Below are 22,923 nucleotides of genomic sequence, written 5' to 3'. Positions count from 1 at the left end.
TTGACTGCTCCTTTTCTCCAGATGCTGCCTGGCTTGCTGTGTTCTTCTAGCCTCCTGTTTGTCTACCTTGGATTCCAGCATCTGCAGTTTTTCTTTTTGTTATCCCAACTTGACTTGTCTATGTTCCCTTCCTGGATAGTTGGGTCAAAATAGGAGCTCTGTACTGAAGATGAGAAAATAACCTTATTTTTCCAAAACCAAATTAATCAGAGTGAAGTTTGAAGATGCAGCAGAGCCAAAGTTATTGCTTCCTCAACTCGGTTAATGAAAATTCAGTGTTAATGCTGCTGCCCTTTTCCCTGAGCAGCTTTTCAGCACAAGCAGCTGTCTGTTTCTCTGACACATCAGCTGGGTGCACAGTTTTCAGGCACCTTCTGCTGACAGGCAATCTGCTTAGTCTGAATGGGCTGAACAGTCTGTATGTGTTTGCTCACTGCAGTATTATTAAAAGTCCTCAATTAAAGGTCAGCCTCAGTCCTCTTACCAAACGTACTCAGACCTGTTCTACGGACAAACATATGTTTGTGTCAGGTGAAGATCTGTGGATACTGTTAAGATAAGCACCCTGTTTTTGTGCAATAGAAGTGAACTAAACGACTGCATAATCTGTTTTAGCGATGTTGTTAGGGGCGTAGATAATAGGCAAGAAATGCCTTGCAGAGCTCCTTTGGATTATGAAGCATGGAATCATTTTATGCCCACCTGAGATGCTGACAGGATTTCTGTTTAACATCTCATCTGGTACGGTGACAGTGTAGCGCGCACTCAGTACTCTACAGGGAATATCAGCATGGATTAATTGCTCTGGTCTCCAGAGCTGGGATCTAGGTGAGAGAAAGTTGCCAATTGGAGATTGTTGCTGTCTAATGGCCTGCCATTCCAGCCTGAGAGAGAGCTGTTGTTGTACTTGAGTAAGCTGCAGACTTTCGAGCTGATCCATAGCAGGGATCTCAGTGCATTGCTAGAATATTTAGAAACCTACAATATAGAAACATAGAAAGTAGGTGCAGGAGTAGGCCCATTCGGCCCCTTGAGCCTGCACCACCATTCTACATGATCATGGCGATCATGCAATTTCAGTATCTCACTCCTGCTTTCTCTCCAAACCCCTCGATCCCTTTAGCTGCAAGGGCCACGTCCAGCTTCCTCTTGAATATACCTAATGAACTGACCCCAACAGCTTCCTGTGGGAGAGAATTCCACAGGTTCGCAACTCTGAGTGAAGACGTTCTTCCTCATCTCAGTCCTGAATGGTTTACCCTCATTCTTAGACTGTGACCCCTAGTTCTGGATTCCTCCAATATTCTTCCTGCATCTAGCCTGTCCAGTCCCATCAGGATTTTGTGTGTTTCTATGAGATTCCCCCCTCATTCTTCTAAATTCCAGTGAGTACAAGCCCAGTCGATCTAGTCTTTCTTCATATGTCAGTCCTGCCATCCTGGGAATCAGTCTGGCAAACCTGTGCTGGAATCCCTCAATAGCAAGAATGTCCTTCCTCAGACTTGGAAACCAAAACTGCACGTGATACTCAAAGGGTGGCTTCACCAAGGCCCTGTATGACTGCAGCAAGACATCCCTACTCCTATACTCAAATCCTCTCGCTCTGAAGGCCAGCATGGCATTAGCTTTCCTCACTACCTGCTGAACCCCTTCTATTTTAAGACCTTACTTCGAACCTATCTTCTTTAACGAAGCTTTCAGTCACATACCCCAATATCTCCTTATGTTATTCAGTATCAAATTTTACTTTATCATGTCCCTGTGAAGTGCCTTAGGGCATTTTATTAAATTAATGGCATTGCACAAATGAAACTTGTTGTTTTCACGGGCAGGGTGGGTCAGGTTATCTCTTGCTATGTTGTTCAATTTTTGAATCCTATGTTCAGTGCAATCCTTAGATCAAACTGAAATGACAACGTTTGGCGACTGTTCCACCATGACACCCAGGTCTCATTGCGCCTCACCTGTACCTAAACTGCCACCATTCAGATAATAATTTGCCTCCCTGTTTTTAACACCAAAGTGGATAACCTCATATTTACTAAGAGTCAACCACATTGCTGTGGGTCTGGAATCACATGTAGGCCAGACCAGGTGAGAATGGCAGATTTCCTTCCCTGAAGAATGTTGGTGAACCAGACTGGATTTTCCAACAATCGACAATGATTTCGCGGTCATCAGTAGATTTCTAATTTCAGATACTTTTATTCCCCATCTGCCATGGTAGGATTTGAATCCTTTTCTGCCCTGTTGCAGAGTAATTTTCTAGCATCCCTTTTTATGACAATCAGCTTCCACTTTCAAAGAAACAGCACTAGTATCATCCAAAGGGTAATACCACTCTGTTGAAATTATAGATCGGTTTTCACTGACATTGGTCTTTTCCAGCTCCAATGTCTACTGCTTTCATCTGATGTTAATATAATAATATTCTAGGCTGCAAATCTGAAATTTTCTTTTGTTCTTTTCGGGCGCATGTTTATTACGCAGTGCATTACTGGGCTGTTGAGGTGCAGTGGCAGTGTCCCTGTGTCAGGTCCAGAAGGCACAGGGTCAAGTCCCACCTACTCCAGAGGTATGTCATAATATGGCTGAAGAGGTTGATTAAAGATATCTATATGGGTTACCAAAGTTCACCATCCTCTTTCTCAACATGTCCTACTTTTTGAATAGAATGCATTTGGTTAGAACTGAGAAGCAGAAAAGGGTATGATCATACTAATGGGGTTTTCTTGAGAAAATCTGAGGACAAGGCAGAAAAACAAAGCTGCAGGAAAATCACAATGATGTGCAAGCATCATAGGCTGGCAACACTGCAAGACCTTAATTAGCCAATTACTTGGCGGGCAGTTGGCTCATTTGGCTGGATTTATGATGCAGAGTGATGCTGACAGCATGGAATCAATTCCGCACTGATTGAGATTACCGTGGAGGCCCTGTTTTCTCAACCTCGCCCTTCGCCTGATGTGTGATGACCCTCAGGTTAAACTCACCACCCAGTCAACTCTCTTTAATGATCCCCTGGGACTGTGGCAATTTCACTGTTAATTAGCCAAATATTAGTTGGGTTAATATCAGGGTAAAGTTTAAGGGCGGAGAGATATTTCCGAAATGCGTACCAGAAATAATGGAGAATACAGTGTTCAGTGAGAAGGAGGACCTGAAGCAAATGTGTATCAGTTGAAAAATGGTGTAGGTAAAATTGAAGGCTAATAAATCCCCAAGACCAAAATTTATATAAATGATTTATATAATTTATATAAATATGTATCATTTACATAAATTACAAAATTTATATAAATGATTTAAATGTGAATATAGGTGGTATAGTTAATAAGTTTGCAGCTGACACCAAAATTGGTGATGTACTGGACACTGAAGAAGATTATCTCAAAGTACCTCATAGGACCTTGATCAGATGGGCCGATGGGCCGAGGATGGGCAGATGGAGTTTAATTTAGATAAATGTGAAGTGCTGCATTTTGGGACGGCAAATCAGGGCAGGACTTATACACTTAATGGTAAGATCCTGGGGAGTGTTGCCGAGCAAAGAGACTTTGGGGTACAGGTTCATTGTTCCTTGAAGGTGGAGTTGCAGATAGACAAGGTAGTGATGAAGGCGTTTGGCATGCTTGCCTTAATTGGTCAGTGCATTGAGTACAGGAGTTGGGAGATCATGTTGCGGTTGTGTAGGGCATTGGCTAGGCCACTTTTGGAATGCTGCATGCAGTTCTGGCCTCCCTGCTAAAGGAAGGATGTTGTGAAACATGAAAGGGTTCAGAAAAGATTTACAAGCATGTTGCTGGGATTGGTCAGTTTGAGCTATAGGGAGAGGCTGAATAGACTGGGGCTATTTTCCCTGGAGCATTGGCGGCTGAGGTGTGAGCTTATAGAAGTTTATAAAATCACAAGGAGCATAGATGGGGTGAATAGCTAAGGTGTCTTTTCCAAGGTAGGGGAGTCCAAAACTCAGAGGCATAGGTTTAAGGTGAGAGGGGAAGATTTAAAAGGGACCTAAGAGATAATTTTTTCATGCAAAGGGTTGGTGTGTGAATGGAATGAGCTGCCAGAGGAAGTCGTGGAGGCTCGTAAAATTACAACATTTGAAAGGCATCTAGATGGGTACATGAATACGAAGGGTTTATAGGGACATTGGCCAAATGCTGGCAAATAGAACTAGATTACTTTAGGATATCTGGTCAGCATGGACGAGTTGAATGATTTCTTGGACTCCTACAGATTGAAGGGTAGCTAACGTAACCCCACTATTTGAATAGGGAGGTAGAGAGAAAACAACCAATTATAGACCAATGAGTCTGACATCGGTCGTGAAGAAGATGTTGGAGTCCATTTTCAAGGATTTTATAACTTAGAAAACAGTGGTAGAATCAGATATAGTTAATATGGATTTATTAAAGGGAAATAATGCTTGACAAATCTACAAGAAGTCTTTGAGGATGTAACAAGTAGAGGTGATTGAGGGAGCCAGTGGATGTGGTTTATTCAGTTTTTCAGAAAGCTTTTGACAAAGTTCCACATAAGAGATTAATGTGTAAAACTAAAGCACACAGGATTAGGGATAGTGTATTGAGTTGGAGGGGAAATTGTTTAGCAGGCAGGAAATAATGAGTAGGAATAAACAGGCCTTTTTCTGAATGACAGGCAGTGACTATTAGGGTACAGCAGGGATTAGTACTAGAACTCCAACTATTCATAATATGTTAATGATTTAGATAAGGGAACAAAATATTATATCTCAAAATTTGTAGATGACACAAAGTTGGGTGGAAGGATGAGCTGTAAGGAGGATGCAGAGATGCTGCAGTATGATTTGGACAGACTGAGTAAGTGGGAAAATGATTTGCATATGCTTTGCAGTATAATGTGGCTAAATGTGAGGTTATCCACTTTCGTAGCAAAAATAGGAAGGCAGCTTATTATTGACTGGCTGTGAATTGAGAGAGGGGAATTTTCAATGAGACCTGGGTGTCCTCATGCACCAGTCACTGTAAGTAAGTGCACAGGTGCAGGAGGCAGTAAAGAAGGCAAACTTTATGTTGGCCTTTGCAATGAGAGGATTTGAGTACAGGAGCAGGGATGCCTTGCTGCAGTTAACAGAGCATGGCATTAGTGGGGCCACATCTGGAATATTGTGAACAATTTTGGTCTCCTTATCAGAGGATGGATGTTCTTGTTATAGAGGTAATGCAGTAAAGGTTTACCAAATTGATTCCCACAATAGCAGGACTGACATTTGAGGAGAGATTAAGTTGGTTAGAATTGTATTCACTGGCATTTAGAAGAATGAGGAGTGATCTCATAGAAAATTCTAACAGGACTAGACAGGTTAGATGTAAGGAGGATGTTCTTGACGGGTACGGGAGTCCAATACAAGGGTTCATAGTTTAAGGAGAAGGGACAAACATTTTAGGACTGAGATGAGGAGAATTTTTTTCACCAAGCGAGTGGTGAGCCTGTAGAATTCACTATCACAGAAAGTGGTTGAGGCCAAAATGTTATGTGTTTTCAAGAAGGAGGTAGCAATAGCACTTGTGGCTAAAGGGATTAAAGGACAAGGGGGAGGGTGGGATTAGGGTATTGAGCTTGATGATCATTTTGAATGGTGGATCAGGCTCAAGGGGTCAAATTGCCTCCTGCTGTTCCTATCTTCTACATTTAAAATTTAAACAAAGTCTGGAAGTTAACTATCAATCAGCATTAATGTGTGCATTCTCCCCAGCAATGCCTCTACCAATCAGAGTCTGGCTGCCAACCATTCAACACTGTCCTCTCATGTAAAATAAGTGTGTTCTTTTCATTTACATTGGTATTCTTGTGAGTTATCCTGATGAATGCAAGACAAAAAGCTTTGACAAAGTATGTCTTTTTTCAATAATACTCAAAATCTGTCCTACCAATAACTAATTGGAAAGTAGCCAATGCTGGACCGTTATTCAACAAAGGGTGTAATTACATGGCTATTAAACTACAGATGGGTCAATTTAATATTAGTATATTAGTAGTGGGTAAGATTTTAGAAAAGATAATCAGGGAAAAAAATCAACAGAGATTTGTGTTATTTAAGGAGAGCCAGATGGAATTATAAGAAGCAGCTTGACTAATCTAATTGATTTTTTTGACAAAGTAACAGGAAAGGTTGATGAATGAAAATAAGTGGATGTCATCCATATGGATTTTAAGAAAACATTTGGCAAAGTACCATGAGAAAGGTTGTTTAACAAATTAAGGCACAAGGAATAGGAGGGTAAAATGGATAAACAAATTGGCTTAAGGACAGCAAAAATCAGCCATGGGAAATTTTTTTTTAACCTTGCAGACTGGTCAACAATGGTGTTCCTCAATGGTTAATGCCCAGACTGTTGTTCTTTAAAGCAAAACATGCATAAATGACTTGGATATTGCTGCTCTGTCCATGTGCAACATTGGCAGCTACTCAACAATGTGGAATATTACCCAATTATGTCCTGTCCATAAAATAAAGTAGGACAAATCCAACCCCGCCAACTATCCCCCAATTAGCAATGACCCATTCACTAAAGCTCCATTTGGCTTCTGTCAGGGACATTCGGCTCCTAACTGTGACAAAAGAGCTGAACATGTGTAAGTGTAAATGGTCATTTCCCCTTCTAGAACAAATGGTCACTCTTTTAAGATTGAGAGGAGGAGGAATTTCTTCTCAGTGGAATTCTTTTCCACAGAGAGCTATCGTGGCTGGGCTATTAAGTGTATTCAAGGCTGAGAGAGGGAGATATCTAATCAGTAAGGGAATCAAGGAGTGTAGGGAAAAGGCTGGATAGAGGAGTTGAGGATCGTCAGATCAGGCATTGAATGATGCAAAGACTCAATGGGCTGAATGGTTTACTTCTGTTCCTGTGTTTTATAGCCTTACAGGTGAGAATGACTGCCCTTGCCATCAAGAAGCCCCAACAAAACTGGACTGAATGGGAATTATGGGGAGAAAAAGCCACTGGTTGGAGTCATACTTAACGATAAGAGAATGCTTGTGGTTATTGAAGGTCAATCAGCTCATTCATAGGATCATGGAATTCCCACAGTGTGGAAGCAGGCCATTCAGTCCATTGAGCCCAAACCAACCTTCCAAAGAACATTGAAAGGCATCGCTGCAGGAGTTCTTCAGGCCAGTGAGCTAGCCTAAGAATCTTCAGCAGCTTCGTCTTTCCTCCATCAAAAGGTCAGAAATGGGGGATGCTCACTGCTGATTTCACAGTGTTCAACACCATTCTTGACTCCGCACGTACCGAAGCAGTCTTTGTCCATGTGGACCACATCCAGGTATGGGCTGGCAAATAATATTCATGTCGTACAAGCACTAGGCAATCACCATCTCCAGCAAGAGAGTATCTAACTGGCCAGGAATTCTAAGTAGTAACTTCTCAAAGCTTATCCACGGCCTAGGGGGTCAGTTAGTTCAGTTGGCTGGACTGTTGATTTGCAATGCAGAGTAATGCAAAAAGCATGGGTTCAATTCCTCACCGGCTGAGGTTACCATGAAAGACTCTCGTTCTTGACCTTTTCCCTTGCCTGAGGCAGGATGACCCTCAGGTTAAGCCACCACTAGTCTTTGCTGTCTAATTAGCGAACAGTCCTATGGTCCAGTTGTACTGTGGTGACCTTAGTGCCACCTACAAGGCACAAGTCATGAATGTGACAGAATACTCCTCACTGCCAGGATAAATATACTTCAGCAATAGTCAAAATGTAACATCATCCAGGATGCTTCACCCACTTGATTGGCCCCACAATCACCACCATTCATTTGCTTCCTCCACAATTGACTCATAGTGGCAGCAGTGTGCATGATCTACAAGATACACTGCAGCATTTCACCAAAGCTCCTTCAAAGTTTGTGACATCCACCACCTAGAAGGGCAAGGCTGACAAATGCATGAAAGCACAATCAAATTCCCCTGAAAGCTGCCATCTGATCTGGAACTGTAACAATGCTCCTTCTTTCCTTCCTTGTCACTGGGTCAAACTCCTAGAGCTCCCTTCCTAACAGCACCATGGGTGTACCTACACCACAAGAACTACAGTGTAGTAAGAATGTGGCTCACTACCAGCTTTTCAAATCCAATTAGAAATGGGCAATAAATGGTGCCCTAATCAGCAATGACAATGTTACATGACTGAGTTTAAAAAAATTATGCAGTAAATTTCAAACGTTGCCAGTGATATCAAACTCTAAGGTGTGGCAAACAATGAGCATAATACTAATCGATTAACAGGATACAGACAGTTTAACAGAATGGACAGGTGAGTGACAGATGGAATTCAGTACAGTGATATACAAGGTGAAGTATTTTCACAGATGGTTAGGGAAATGGAATATAAACCTAAAGACACATTTTTATTGGGTGTTCAGAGGCAGTGCGTTTTGGGGTTCACATGCATAGATTTTTGAAAGGGTCTTGCACTTTGTAAAGGACAAATGGTATTGAGTGCAAATGTCAGGAAGTTATGCTGAATCTTTATAAAGCTCTGGTTAAGCTATTTCTATCACATTGCATCCACTTTGATCATCACACTTTAGGAAGGAGGTGAGGATTGTTGAGAGGGTGAGGAGGAGATTTGCCAGAATGGTTGCAGAGAAGAAGGATTTCAGCTACAAGAATAGTTCCAAAAAGAATATTGAGCAGAGATTTGAAGAAAGTGTGCAAGATTATGACAGTGTCAGATAATGTAGACAGGGATAAGCTGTTCCCATTGGTGGGTGAGACAAGGGAATGGGGCAGGCAGATTTAAAGTTTTGAGAAATGTGAGTGGAACGAGCTGAAACTTGCTGCCTACAATGGGGGTGGAAGAGATGACAAATGTTTTCTAAAGGAATTTTGGTGGTTTCTGGAAGGTGCTAAACTCACATGGCAACAGGGAGAGATTGGGGAATTGCGCAGATTAAATGCGGTATTGAGAGCCTGCATGTGTAATGGGCTGAAAGGCCTCATTCTGTGCTGTAATGATTCAATCACTCATTTGCCCACTCACCACTAGTTCTATGTTGGATGTCATTTGCGCTTCAAGATGCGCTGAGACTGTGCTGTATCGAGTAAACTGATTCTCGATTACTTCATTGTGCACATTGTGTACGCTGAGTCTATAATTTCATTTTTGTAATAATTGGAATATGATGGCCCTGGCCTGATCTGTGACCTGCTAAACTAAACTGTAGTGGTTAACATCTGTAACGAGCAGACAGTGCCTGACCTGGATTAGACTACTACAGAGTGGAATTTGTAATAATTGTCCATGGCAAATGCTGTCTGTACCATTAAAGGTTATCTTCACCAAACCAATCACCCTGCAGAAATCTGTTAGAGTGAACTTGGAGCATTTAAACCTTTTTTTTTGCAGAATTTATCGACATGTTAGAAATTTCATGTCAGGAAAATAATGCTGAGGAGGTTTGTTTTGATGTGCAGCGTTACTGCACATACCTGATGACATTCTTAACAAATTTAAATGCAAATGTTAGAAAAATGTATTGTAGCATGCTGAAATGTTTTTTGACCGACATTGTATTGAGAAAAATGGTAAGCTCATTTGAGTGTGGAAACAGCTTCCTGTCCATCCAACAAAATATGAGGCTCATTGTGTATCAAACCAGACCTTGTTCTTAACCTTAGTCTGGTAATAGATCATTGACTAAGATTGTCTCCTCACCATTCATGGCTTTACAATCACAGTATGGAATCTTATTCGATTATGAACAGTGACTGGGCATGTGTTCAATTGTATCATAATTGCTGTCGCATGATGAATATATTCTTTCTGTCTCTTTGTGTTTGCACTCACCGACTTTTCCCATCTCTCGGTCTCTATTTGTATCCCTGTCATGCTCTCTGTCCCAGCCTTTCTCTCTGCCCTGTCTTGTTGTCTGTCTCTGTCCCTGTCTGGCTGTTTGTGTTTCCTGAGAAGACTTTGGTTCACCAGATCTGGAATATTTGCATAGGTCGGGGGCACTAACCCATTGCCTCCTTGAATTAGGGGTGACCCAGAGCTGACCAAACAAGGCGAAGTTGAGAGACATTCTCCACTGTGGTGCAATGTGCAAGTCCCTGGGGACTTGAGTTTAAAAGTCATGAAGCTGGGGTAAGAAAAGAAGTGAACAAAAGCTTTGATCCTGGTGTTAAAATGTCAAATGGTTTGGTGAGTGAATTATCTGGCCAGTGCACAATGATTCTTCAGTATTCAGTCAGTTTGAGTCATATGATGCAAAACCCTGGTTAGATTACACTTGGGATATTGTGAAGAATGGCCTTGAAGAATGTGCAATGTAGATTTATCAGCATGATACCTGGACTGAGTTCAGGTGAGACTATCCTGTATATCAAGGCAATATCTGGTCGAGTGCAGCAAAACTGATTGGAATCAGGGGAACAATCTCTACTTGTTAGTTATTTCAAATATATATGAAGATGGTTGTGGTTATTAGAGGTTAACAAGCAGCCCCCAAATAAACCTCCAACATTGAACCATCTCCATCACTTCATCAATGACTTTCCCACCATCGTAAGTGCGAGTGGGGTTCTTTGCTGATGAGTGCACAATGTTCCGCACCATTGGTGACTCCTTAGATGCAGAAGCAGTCCGTGCTTAAATGTAGCAAGACCTAGACTTATATTGAGGCATAGGCTGGTTGGTGGCACGTAACTTTCTCATCACAAAATTGTCCGACAATAGAATCTAACCAATCACTTGTAACATTCAGTGGTGTGCATTGTCGGATCTCCACTGTCAACATTCTGGGGTGAGCACTGATCCATAACTGAACTGGACCAACCATAGGTGGAGACAAAAAATGGAATTTTGGGGTGAATAACTCTCCTCCTGCCTCTTCAAAGCCTGTCCATTCATCGTCAAGGCAAAGGTCAGGAGTATGATGGAATACTCCCCACTTGCCTGGGTGAGTGTAGCTCCAACACTCAAGAAGTTCAATACTATCTGGAATAAAGCAGCCCATTGGATTGACATGCCATCCACCACATGCAATATTTACCTGTCTACCACCAACACACAGCGGCAGCAGTGTGAACTACCTACAAGACACATTATACTAACTCACCAGGGCCCTTTGACATCAGCTTCCAAACCCATGACCTGTCTCATACCATCTAGAAGGAAAAGGGGCAGCAAATACCTGGGAACACTGTGATCTGCAAGTTCCCTTCAAAACCGTGCACCATCCTGACTTGGAAATACATCAGCATTCCTTTCTGGGCGCTGGACAAAATCCTGGATCTTCCTCCTTAACAGCACTGGTGTCCCTTCACACCAAGGACTGCAGTGGTTCAAGAAGGCAACTCACCACATCTTCTGCAGGGCAATTAAGGATGGATAATAAATGCTTGCTCAGTCAGTGATGCCCAGATACTGTGAAAGATTTTCTAAAAAAAATTAACAATTAAATAATGAAGAGAGATTAGCCAAGCTTGGGGGTATTCCCTACAGTTTAAAAAATGAAAAATTAAGTGTTTTTTGAAGGTTTCCAGATAGGAAGGGTTACTCATAGGTAAAATGGAGAAAAACTATTTCTGTTAGTTATGGAGCCAAGGACAAAGGCGACATATTCAAAAACCTAGCAGTGAAATGAATCAACACTTCCACACCAACGTCTTCATTTTGAACAGAGTTGACGGATTTAGTTAGGGAATATTCCAACCCCGAGCCTTCTCTAATTCCAAGATGCTATTGGTTTTTCTCGACAGTTTGAGAAGCAGTGGAATCTATGTTGGGATTTTTGACGAGGTTAAGATGACTGACAGAGGCATGTGACTTTGATCTAACCCTTAGTGAGATGCTGAGAGACTATTTGGTACGTGAGATTAATGATGTAACCATGCAAAGGCACCTACTAGTTGAAGCCCAACTGGACTTCAGTCACTACAGCTGGCTTCATCATTGGAAGATGCAACAAGTGGAGCATATGAGTTACAAGGTATGCCAATGGAAGTAGATATCCTCGCCAGGCTGACTGAGCTTGGGGAACACCACTTGAGTGAAGACAATTGCAAAGCCTCACTCCGAACGTATCTTGAACAGAGGGACCCTAAGTCAAAACCTCAGCAAAACCTCAAAACAAAGCCAAGCCTCAGCCAAACAGTTAAGATTTTATTCAGGATCCGGGCCAGCATTGAAGTTGCTTGTCGGTATGTGGTCTCGAGATATCAAAAGAGTCCCATTGGGCCTGAATTGAGTAAGAGAACGCATAGGCTAGTATCCAGGAGAGTGCACACCCTGGAAAGCCCACCTACTTTGTACAGTTAAATTATTTAATAACATCCAAATCAGAACCAAGCAAAATAAAAATCTGGTTAAATGGTCATCCGGTTCTAATGGAGGTTGATGCCAATGCAGTTGTATCAGTCATTGCAGAACCAGTCTTTATCAAAATTCTATTTGGAATCCAACCCTTTAGTTTGCATAAGACCTTGGCTAGACTGAGAACCTATACTGGGGAACCTTTTCAGATTAAGGGTACAACTTCGGTCCTGATCTTGTATGAGGAGCAGCTTCTTCAGTTGCCACTGATTGTAGTAAAAGGCTTGGGCCCAAGCCTGATGGGGTGAAATTTGTTGAGAAGGATTCACCTCAATTAGCTGAACATTTTTCGATTAGAAAATGGCTGCCTGAGTGAAGTCTGAATTGAATACCTATACAATTTTCAGGAAGATCTAGGTACTATCAAAGGAGACAAGGCTGTCTTGCGTGTTGACCAGGAAGCAAGAAATGGCAGAGGAATTGAATAAATACTTTGCATCTGTCTTCAAAGTAGAAGGCACTCAAAACATCCCAAAAATATTAAATAATCAAGGGGCAAGAGGAGAGGAAGTATGTGCAATAACTATCACCAAAGAAAAATTATGGGAGAAAAGGGAAGACTAAATGGGGGTAAAGACCAATATGTCCCCTGGACTTGATGAGATGCATGCGAGGATATCAAAGGAATTAACTGCAGAAAAAGTCGATGCACTGGTATTAATTTCCCAAGAATCCTTCAACTCTAGCAAGGTCCCAGAAGATTGTAAAACTGAATAAATTTATTAGAATTCTTTGAGGAGGTAACAGACAGGCTAAATAAAAGGGAAGCAGTGGATGAAATGGGTTTCAATTTTCGAAAGACATTTGCAAAAGTATCATATATTAGGCTACTGAATTAGGTTAGAGCTCATGGTGTTAGAGGTAGTGTCGTAGCATGGAAAGAAGATTGGCTAATTAATAGAGGGCAGAGAGGAAGACATTTCCAGAATGTCAGCGTTTAACTAGTGGAGTGCCAATGGGATCAATGCTGATGCCACAGTTATTTACAATATATGTTAATGATTCTGATGAGGAAAGTGAATGCGGAACAGCCAAGTTTTCAAAGGACACAAAAATAGGTGAGAAGGCAGGTGGTGAAGATGACTCAAAGAGTCTGCAGAGGGATGTCGACATGTCAGATGAGTCGGCAAAAAAAAACTTGGCAGATGGAACCTAATGTGTGAAAATGTGAGATTATGACTTTGACAGGAAGAATAGAGGAAGTGCCTGTTATTTAAATGGAGCAAGACTGCAGAAAACTGCAGCACAGAGGATTTGGGAGTCCTCGCGTATAAATCACAAAAAGCTAACCTACAGGTTCAGCATGTAATAGGGAAGACAAATGAAATGTTGGCATTTATTTCAAAGGGAATGGAATATTAAAAATAGGGAGGTTTGTAAAAACTATATAAGACACTAGTCAGACGATGTTGGAATATTGTGAACAGTTTTTGTTACCTTAGATAAGGAAACCAAGGTGGTCCAGACAGGATTCCCTAGGTTCATCCAGGGTATGGAGGGACTGTCTTTTGAGAAGAGCTTGGGCCCTGTACTCATTGGAGTTTAGAAGAATGAGAAGCAACCTTATTGAAAGATACACAATTCTTAGTGGGAGACATGATAGATAGATGCGGGAAGCATGTTTCTCTTTATGGGAATGTCTAGGACCAGAGGGCTTTAATCTCAGAATAAAGAGTTGTTCATTTAAAACAGAGATGAGGAAGAATTTCTTCTCTCTGAAGGTAGTGAATTTGTGGACTTCTTTGCTGCAGAGGAGTGTTGAAGCTAGGTCATTAAGTGTATTCAAGACTGAGATAAGTAAGCTTTTAACCAGTAAGGGAAACAGCATTATGGGGAAAAGGCAAGAAAGTGGAATTGAGGATTATCAGATCAGCTGTGATCTGATTGAATGGTGAAGCAGACCTGATGGGCAGAATAGTCTATGGCTGCTCCTACATCTTGCCGTCATATCATGGGACAAAGACAGGTGTGTGGAATTGGGTGACAGATCAGTCACCTCATTGAATGACAGAACAGGATCAAAGGGCTGAATGGCTTCCTCATGTTCCTGAACTTCCAGTGTAAAGGCATCGAAGTGGAGTTAATAAATGGGAAAGGAACAGTCTGGTTGAACCTATAGTGATCTTTTCTTGTAGTTCCCTCTCTGTGTGTGAATACTTTGTCAACTTTTCTGTTTGTGTGGAGATATATTTTGTTTGCAGCCTGTTACAAATTGCTTTGTTGTCAAACCTCCTCCCTCCTGTATCTGTTAGCAATCTATGGGCGTCTGTGTGGGATCTTGTGCAGAAATGTGTTGGTGTTTGTGTGTTTTTGTGTTTGCTGTGCTGTGAGTTTTTTTTTAAGTCTATGCCCATGAATCAAGAGTCCCATTTGTGTTAGCGAAAAAATACCTTGCTTCTTTTTCTCTTTCCTTTTGTTCATCTTTTCAAGAAGGTTACACAGCTCCAGAGGGTGAGGGTAGAGTATGTTTGTCACAATGGTGTTTAGGAGAAGGGCCTGGGACTAGCTGGGCTTTCCCCATGTTTGTGTGTCCTGCATGCATTGGGCCGACAGACCAATGTAGGCCGTGCATGTGTGGATCACCTTGCACAGTCGCAGCCCTCCCCCACCTCAGTGTCAACCTTCAGTGAGGGGGAGCTCACCTCAGGCAAAGCACAGCTTCGACCAATTGGTCTTGGCTCCCAGTGATGGCCAGGTTCAACACTCTCATTTTTTAAAAAAGTTTCTTTCTTTTAAAAAAAAACAAATGTGACAAGTTTTCTAATGCCATGCATCTCTTCTTCTTTGTTCCAAATTGATGTCTCCCCCCTCATGGCGAGCAGTTTGCACAGGTGAGTGGACAGTCCTTGCTTCTAATGGAATGATTCTGGGAGTGACTGGATGTGTGACTGGGACCAACAGTGAGTGATTGAGGGAGGTCCATGGCTGGGATTGCTATCACTTTCTACCATCCCAGTGTTTCCTCTGTGGCTCTTAGTTAAAGTGTTCCCATTAGTTATAGAGTCTTAGAGTCATAGGGCATGGAAGTAGACCCTTTGGCCCAACTCATCCATGCTGACCAAGTTTCCCAAACTTAACTAGTCCCATTTGCTGGTGTTTAGTCCATAGCCCTCTAAACCTTTCCTATTCACGTATCTGTCTTTTAAATGTTGTAACTGTACCTGCATCTACCACTTCCTCTGGCATCTCCTTCTACACACAAACTACTCTGTGTGTGAAAAAGCTGCCTCTCAGGTTCCTTTCAAATCTTTCTCCTCTCACCTTAAAAATATACCCTGTGGTTTTGAACACCCCACCCTAGGGAAAAGATCTTTGCTATTCACCTTATTTATGCCCCTCATGATTTTTACAAGGAAACCTTTATCAGTGTTGTCACTTGGTCAGTGTAGTCTATTGGAAATCTCTGACCAGCCAGGAGTGATGCTATGCTAATACGGTGTGGAGCTGGATGAACACAGCAGGCCAGACGGCATCAGAGGAGCAGGAAAGTTGATGTTTCGGGTTGGGACCCTCCTTTAGAAATGAAATTCTCCATTTCTGAAGAAGGGTCCCGACCCAAAATGTCAACTTTCCTGCTCCTCTGATGCTGCCTGGCCTGCTGTGTTCCTCAAGCTCCACACTGTGTTATCTCAGACTCCAGCATCTGCAGTTCTTACTATCTCTGAGTGTTGCTATGCTAACACTGTTTTAACCACTTGTTGTAATTGTAGTAGAAACTTCTACATAGGCCTACACTTTTTACATGTAGATTTACTTCAGTAGCCATGGAAGTACAGCACTCAAACCAATCGGTCAACTCCCCGCCTTTTATTTTTCTTTTTTACCATTAAACACAGAGGTCACATGTGCGAGTGCAGGTATTGAGTTCACATGACCAACAATCATTAGTGTCGCTCATTTATTCGCTAACCTGAATTACAGTTAGCCTCACTGAAATTCCCAGTACTGGGTAGATCATTGGAGGACACAGTAAGTGTGCGTGTTTGTGCTCGGCATGGTTTCTGAACCGCCTCGTCCCAGACGGTAATATAACCCCCGTTGTTGGTGGGATGTGCAGGGACGGATGATTGCAGGTCACTCGCTGATGACCATTGATGTTGGAACTTGCTACCACTCACTGTCCAGCCATAGTCCGGCCCAATGCACTGATTGAGCCCCAGTACTAATCCAGGGAACAGAGGCTGCAGCCTGAATTATTCTCTTAACATAGAGGAAATAAAGAGGGGTTTTCATAGGAGTGTTCAACATTATTAGTTACGAATGTAAGAATGGGAGCAAACCACACGGGCCCTTGAACCCACTCTTCTGTTCAATAGCATTGAGACTGATCTGCATTTAACCCTGCTTCCAACTCACTACATCCCCGTAGACAGCAAGAAACTGGCAGGAGGCTTAGTAACCAGAGGACACAGATTTAACATAAGAGGGGAAGTTAGATTTTTTTTTGTGTAGTGAGTAGTTACAGTTGGGTTCATGCTGCCTGAAAGGGCGTTAGCAGCAGATTGAGTGCTAACTTTTGAAAAGGAACTGGATAAATACTTGAAAATTGAAAATCTGTAGGGGAAAAAGTGGGCCCTTTAAAAGAGCCAACACAAACATATTGGGCTGAATAGCTTATTCTATGATAGTGAAGGACAACTAAATCAATCTATTTGAAGAAGGAGGAGAAGCTCCAGAACACTGGGAATGTCTATATTGAGAAATGGTGGCCACAGAGAGATTTTACTAAAGATGTGATGAGAAAAACATAACTTGATCTTTCGCCAGAAACTCTGCAATTTGGGTTCAGCTTTCATCACAGAAAAGAGATGTTTCAGATTGAATGAATTGGCGCAGGGAGCAGTAAATATAATATGTGGAGGGAATATACTTGCAGGAGCAGTGCAAGCAGATAATCTAAATAAAGATATTCCTGACTTAAGCTAATAAGTAATTGACAGGGGAAAAGTGTGGGTGCATATGAAAAATCTAGAATTTTCTTTAACCCTCTTTACCTGGAAATACCAGTTCCCTAGATGCAAAGGTCAATAGCAAAGCAGTGGAGATTCTGAGCTCAGACAGTATAGGTGTCCATTGCATTTTTTAGGTTTGGGCTAGAATTCCTATGGGTTTCCAGGGCTTGGCAAGGTTAAATAGGTTGGTGGTAGCTGAGTTTGGGCAGTGTGAATCCATTGATTCAGGCCCAGTGAGAGGACGGGTCTCCCATCGACTGCCTGTTTTCATCACCGTTGACTTGTCGGACTTAGAGCAGGGAGATTGCCAGTGACTATCAAACCTCTGAAAGTCCTGGCATTCGCCCAAAGATCTAGAAATGACTGAAGGTAGTTGGAGGACAAACACTGCATCAGGCTTCCAAGGGTGGTACCAAACCCTATCAGGGCATCTCTTCCATCTCAAAGGCTGAGGATATGACTTGTTTCTGAACCAGCACTGGTCCTTGCTGGAGGATGACAGGCTGATAATGTGAAGATTTGTCCCTTAAACTTATGTGCCTTTTCAACTTGTAACCAACCAATTCGACTGGCGTGGCTCATTCAGGCCTGACTGTTTCTGTGCATCTAGAAAGAAAGAACTTGCACTCAATAAATCTGTTTTTTTTTGTGACATTGGTTTGTAGGACAAAGATAGGCTGTCTACCATTGCAAAGATGACCCCCATCTCTTTGAATATTGCTGAGAAAGTGGTGATAGCCATTTTCATTTTATTCTTCCAGTCAATGTGTTGACCAATCATAGTTGACCTGCCTGGCTTTAATTTAAATAATGCTTGTCATTTAACTGTCAGTCATCACCTAACTGTGTATTGTCCATGACAACACCTCTACCGATCAGTGTTCACTTGCCAACCAATCAGTACTCTATTCTCATACAGTATAAAGTGTTGTTTCCCCTTTACATTGGTGTTCCTTCCAAATGTTCTGATGAAAAACTTCACCAAAATGTGTCTCAAAACAGCAACACTCAAGTTCTGTGTCCCCCACATTGCTACTCCTTTAAGTAGTGCTTCTCTTAAGAGATGCTCAAAGGTACGAGTCTGTACTCAGCGGATTGGTGCAAACAGTTCCCATCAGCAGAAGGATTGAGAACCAGAGGGCACTGAGTTGAGCAAAAGCAATAATGACCACGCAAGGAAGACATTTTTCTTGCAGCAAGTGTGAGAATCTGCACTGCATTGTCTGAGAGTGTGATGGAGACCTTTCAAGAGGTTCAAAAGGCAGAAATTCACCTGTACTCCTTAGACAACACTGTTCAAACACATGACCACTACTATTAAGAAGGGTAAGGGCAGCAGATGCATCGGGACACTGCCATGGGTAAGCTACTCATTAAGTTACACACTGTCCTGGCTTGGAAGTATATCACCATTCCTGCAATTTCAAAATCTTTGATTTCTTCCTAACCATGACTTTGGGCTTATTGCATCAAATAGATTGCAGTATTCAAGATGGCAGCTCACCACCACCTTCTAAAGGGCAATTGGGGACTTTGTAATAAATGTGGGCCTGCCCAGCAAAACCCACATCTGATGAATGACTGTAAAACTGATAATAATTGTTCAATAATATAATTTTTATAACATATAAACTAATCATTAAAACATTTCTGGAGAGGAAAATGATGACAGGGTTATGAGAAAAGACCAGGAGAGTGGGGGTGGCTGAGTGACTTTTACAAACAGGTTAGGCCAAAATGCCTCCTTTTTAATGCTGTAACTGCCCTCATAAAATTCTTTATGAAGAGTAGGTTACTGCAGTTTTGGAATTGGTGCTTGCTGGCCCCGATCAGCTAAAGAAACCTAGTGACAACACTGCTTGGTTGTACCTTTTACATTAGGTGAATTCCCCTTGTAATTATTTCAGACAAGGAGCTTCAGAACAACCCCCAAACCCTTCAAAATGTGCTGTTGAACAATACAGATGGATGGAAACCATTTGAGCTAGACTGCGTGTGTATTTTCTGTGGAGTGAAGTTGTCAGTGCCATTTGTGAGGCTGGGTGAATGGTGTTGGAATGTTTCAGCAGTGATGGATAATGCTTCCTTATGTGTTGCGATTTCTCCTCCCTCTTTAGTAACCATGGGGTTAAGCAACGAGAGGCCACACTTTCTCCTCCTCTTCCCTCTCCCTCTGTGAATTCTGCAGGGACTTGTCAGGAGGGTGTGTTCTGCAGGTCTGGGTGTGAGTCACTTCTTGATCACAGAACGCATGGAGGAAGCGACTCCTCTGCCCATTTGAACCCCAAATGTTCTGGGGTAGGGAGTGAGGAAAATTAAAAAATGGTGCAGAAAGAGCATGGACCTGGGTTTAATCCTCCATCAGAAATGAGAAGCTGCCCTTTTGCCCTTTGATGGATGCTGATTCTTCGGTCGAAGGTGGGACACTGGATTCATTTCTAGGTCTGACAGCTAGTTTTAATGTGAGGTGATACTGCGGGAAGGATAAGATCTCTTCATCAGCAGCTATCTTCTCCTTTTCAGATGTTAATTGATGAATTTGCTATGTGTCTTCAACACGTCGGGTATTCCTAAATTCCCAGTGCACAACTCTCTAGTTACCAGACGTGGAAACTCTGAGTAGCTCATCAAAGTTGAACTTGTGTGTATCTCCACCTTCAGTGGCAAAGGGGATCTAGGTAGATGCTGTTAGATCAGTACCTGTGATTCTTTACTGATAAGCTTCAAATTAGCTTTGAACCTCTGAGCATTTCTGGATGCAAATTGTTCCAAATGCCAACAAGATTGGCTATGGAACCTGGGACGTTCCCGGTAATTCACTGTCCCAGAGCTTTCCAATGGACAACGGCCAGAGGTGTGTCACCCAATTAACTCTGGGCTGATTCATGAAATATCCTGAAGATTAAACTAAAGAGTTGGGAAAACTGCTGTAATGCTTGTTCAGTTTCTGTTTCACCCTGTATTAAAACTTCAGTCAGCAATTTCATCTGAACAAGAAGCTCCTTATGATCTTTCTGAGAGATGCTGTGAATCTCTGTACAAGCACTAACTCTTTCTGTTTGCACTGCACTTCATTTCTTACTTCCACTGATCTGGCTTTAGAACTTTAATTGTGCACTTTTTAACTTGAAAAGGTGAAAAACATAGATTAAATTTCAATCAAGTGATTCAAAGCTATTTGGATTTCTATGCTGAGAAGCGGTAACCATGAGGTAAGTTTACTTTTCAGGCTGTGGACAGACATAGATGGTTGAGCTGTATTTTTGAGGTCTATTGGATTTTGTATTTCAGAGAGTAGTCACTGTCCACAAGAAGATGGATTAATTTAGAAGATGCTTGGAGTAGAAGATAATAGGAGGTATTTGGAGTCACATGAGGGAGAGGAGTGTGGATGGGAAGAGTTGGAGTGGGATGGGACATTGTTGGTGATGTGATGCCCAGCTCTGTTCCTGGAACCCCCTCTACTGTGAGCCTTCTCATGTGATCCCACGCAACAGGATCAGACTAACCATGGGGCAAAGGGATGGGTTAATGTACCAAACATGCAGCCTTTTCCTGGAACAGAAGGTTCATCTTCGGGTGCTGTTTTAAGTCACTCAGGACTTAATTAAGGGCTTAAAAGATTCCTTTGATCAAATTTGATAATTATTGACACATTGGAGGCACAGAAGATGAGACAGAGGGTCTCACATTGGATGGTTCAATCAGACAATGAAGGGCTCATTCACATTTCTAATGGTTGGAGTTGATTTACATGTCAGTAGGCCAATGGGAATGGACCATTGTGGAGACCATGTGATGAAACTCCATGAATACGCTCCGTGCAACACTGGAGTTGGGATTGAGCATTGAGGGGCATCATTTATCACTGATTTTGACCCTCTCATCACCCGTTATCAGCACACAGTTACCATCCAGGAGGGATTGCTAGAGAGCGGTCAGCCCTGCATCAACCATCAGTCAGACCTGGGGACCATGCTTGCTTTTCCATTGTACAATGAGCTGTAACTCTTTGATCTGAGGAGACCAACCAGTATTATCTACACCATTAACTTTGGATCTCATTGATGTACCACCTTAACTGCCTTCAGTAAAAAGAGACTGTGACTACCAGGTGGATCAAGGTGGACCTTTGAATCTTTTCAAGAATTCTCTGATCCCTGGGTGATCTTGTGCACTGAGGTTCTATTTGTCAGGACTTCACTGCTCGCCCAGTCTGACGGCCCACCATGCCATTGGGTCAATTATAAAAGTGGATAAACTGAGAGCAGCAAACACTTCATCAGTTGTGGGCAGCACTGCGCAGTTGCACCGTCAGGAGGTAGAGCTGCCTTTATAAGATCCTCCAGTTAACACAGCACGTTCTGCAGGATTGAACCAGCCACGTTGCTGGAACCTACGTCAATGTACAAGAACCGAGGCTTAGGATTTCACTGTCGACATTTTGCTTTGGTCCCTTCCCTCCTCCCACTGAAGGGAGTGTTTGCATCTTTGGTGGACTTTCGTTCCACATGGGATACTGAATGGAATGGGGGAAGACAACCAGTGGGAGATCTGGCTCAGCAGGCTGGCTGTTTCCAAGCCCAGACTCTGAGTGTCAACTCACTATTCGCACACATGAGCATCACACAGGAGGCCAAGAGAACTTGCAGGGGGTCACCTTCACCATCTGAACTGATCCATCCAGTCTATAGACTGAAAGTCAAACCTGTGATCCTTCAAGAACTTTCCGTCTCATCGGCTCTGCAAAAAGAGTTTAGTTTGAAAAACTAGTTGCATTGCTTTTTTTAATCTATTTTTATTAAAATGTTTGAAACAATGTTTTTTTTTAACACAGTGAATTGTTGTGGTTGGGTGCATGCTGCCCGGAAGGGCTGTGGAAGCATATTCAGTAGGAACTTCCAAAAAGCAATTGGAAAAATACAACCAGGAAATAGGGCTAATTAGACAGCTTTTTCAAAGAACTGGCGCAGGATGGGCTGAAGGGCCTCCTTCTACACTAAATTATCTCCTAACTCTTTTTTTTCCCCTCCATTTCCTTTTGCTGCAGACCCCCAGCTGAAAGGTATAGTGACGAGGTTATTCAGCCAGCAAGGCTTCTACCTACAGATGCAACCTGATGGAACCATAGATGGCACTAAGGACGAGAACAGTAACTACAGTAAGTCGTGAGGCCTAAACATAATGCACTGGCTTGGACAGTTCAACAACAGGCCCTGGGGGTGGCTGGGATGGCTCAGTGACCAATGGTGTTGCTCAGCGACAGTGGAGTGGGTTGATGATGGGGAAGGGGAAGGTTGGTGTTGCCAGGAGACCGTTAAGAGGCAGTGTTGCTGGGTGAGAGGGGAGTAGGGGTGTTGCTGGGTGAGAGGGGAATAAGGGTGTTGCTGGGTGAGAGGGGAATAAGGGTGTTGCTGGGTGAGAGGGGAGTAAGGGTGTTGCTGGGTGACGGGGGTGGGGACGATGGTGAGGACATTGCTGGGTGACCAGGGGGTGAGTGAGGGTGTTGTTGGGCAACCGTGGGGTGAGTGAGGGCGTTGCTGGGTGACCGGGGAGAGTGAGGGTGTTGCTGGGTGACCAGGGAGAGTGAGGGTGTTGCTGGGGGACCGGGGGG

The 22,923-nt window shown here is 42.7% G+C and overlaps 1 protein-coding gene across 2 annotated transcripts in view; it reads left to right on the top strand.

Annotated features, from left to right (window-relative positions):
* The window catches only part of LOC109918091 (fibroblast growth factor 12), a 150,417-nt gene that overhangs the window by 8,658 nt on the left and 118,836 nt on the right, over positions 1-22,923 (top strand). The window contains exons 2-3 of one of the 2 annotated variants that reach the window (XM_048604355.1): positions 15,180-15,188; positions 22,360-22,470. In XM_048604355.1, the coding sequence (XP_048460312.1) occupies positions 15,180-15,188; positions 22,360-22,470 (120 nt within the window). The remainder of the gene's footprint in view (positions 1-15,179; positions 15,189-22,359; positions 22,471-22,923) is intronic. The other variant, XM_048604356.1, reaches the window with a different exon arrangement.

Source organism: Rhincodon typus, chromosome 13 (assembly GCF_021869965.1).
Source record: "Rhincodon typus isolate 14 chromosome 13, sRhiTyp1.1, whole genome shotgun sequence".
Lineage (NCBI taxonomy): Eukaryota > Metazoa > Chordata > Chondrichthyes > Orectolobiformes > Rhincodontidae > Rhincodon > Rhincodon typus.
The sequence above is the reverse complement of the archived record's forward strand: the minus strand, read 5'-3'. Positions and strand labels throughout refer to the sequence as shown.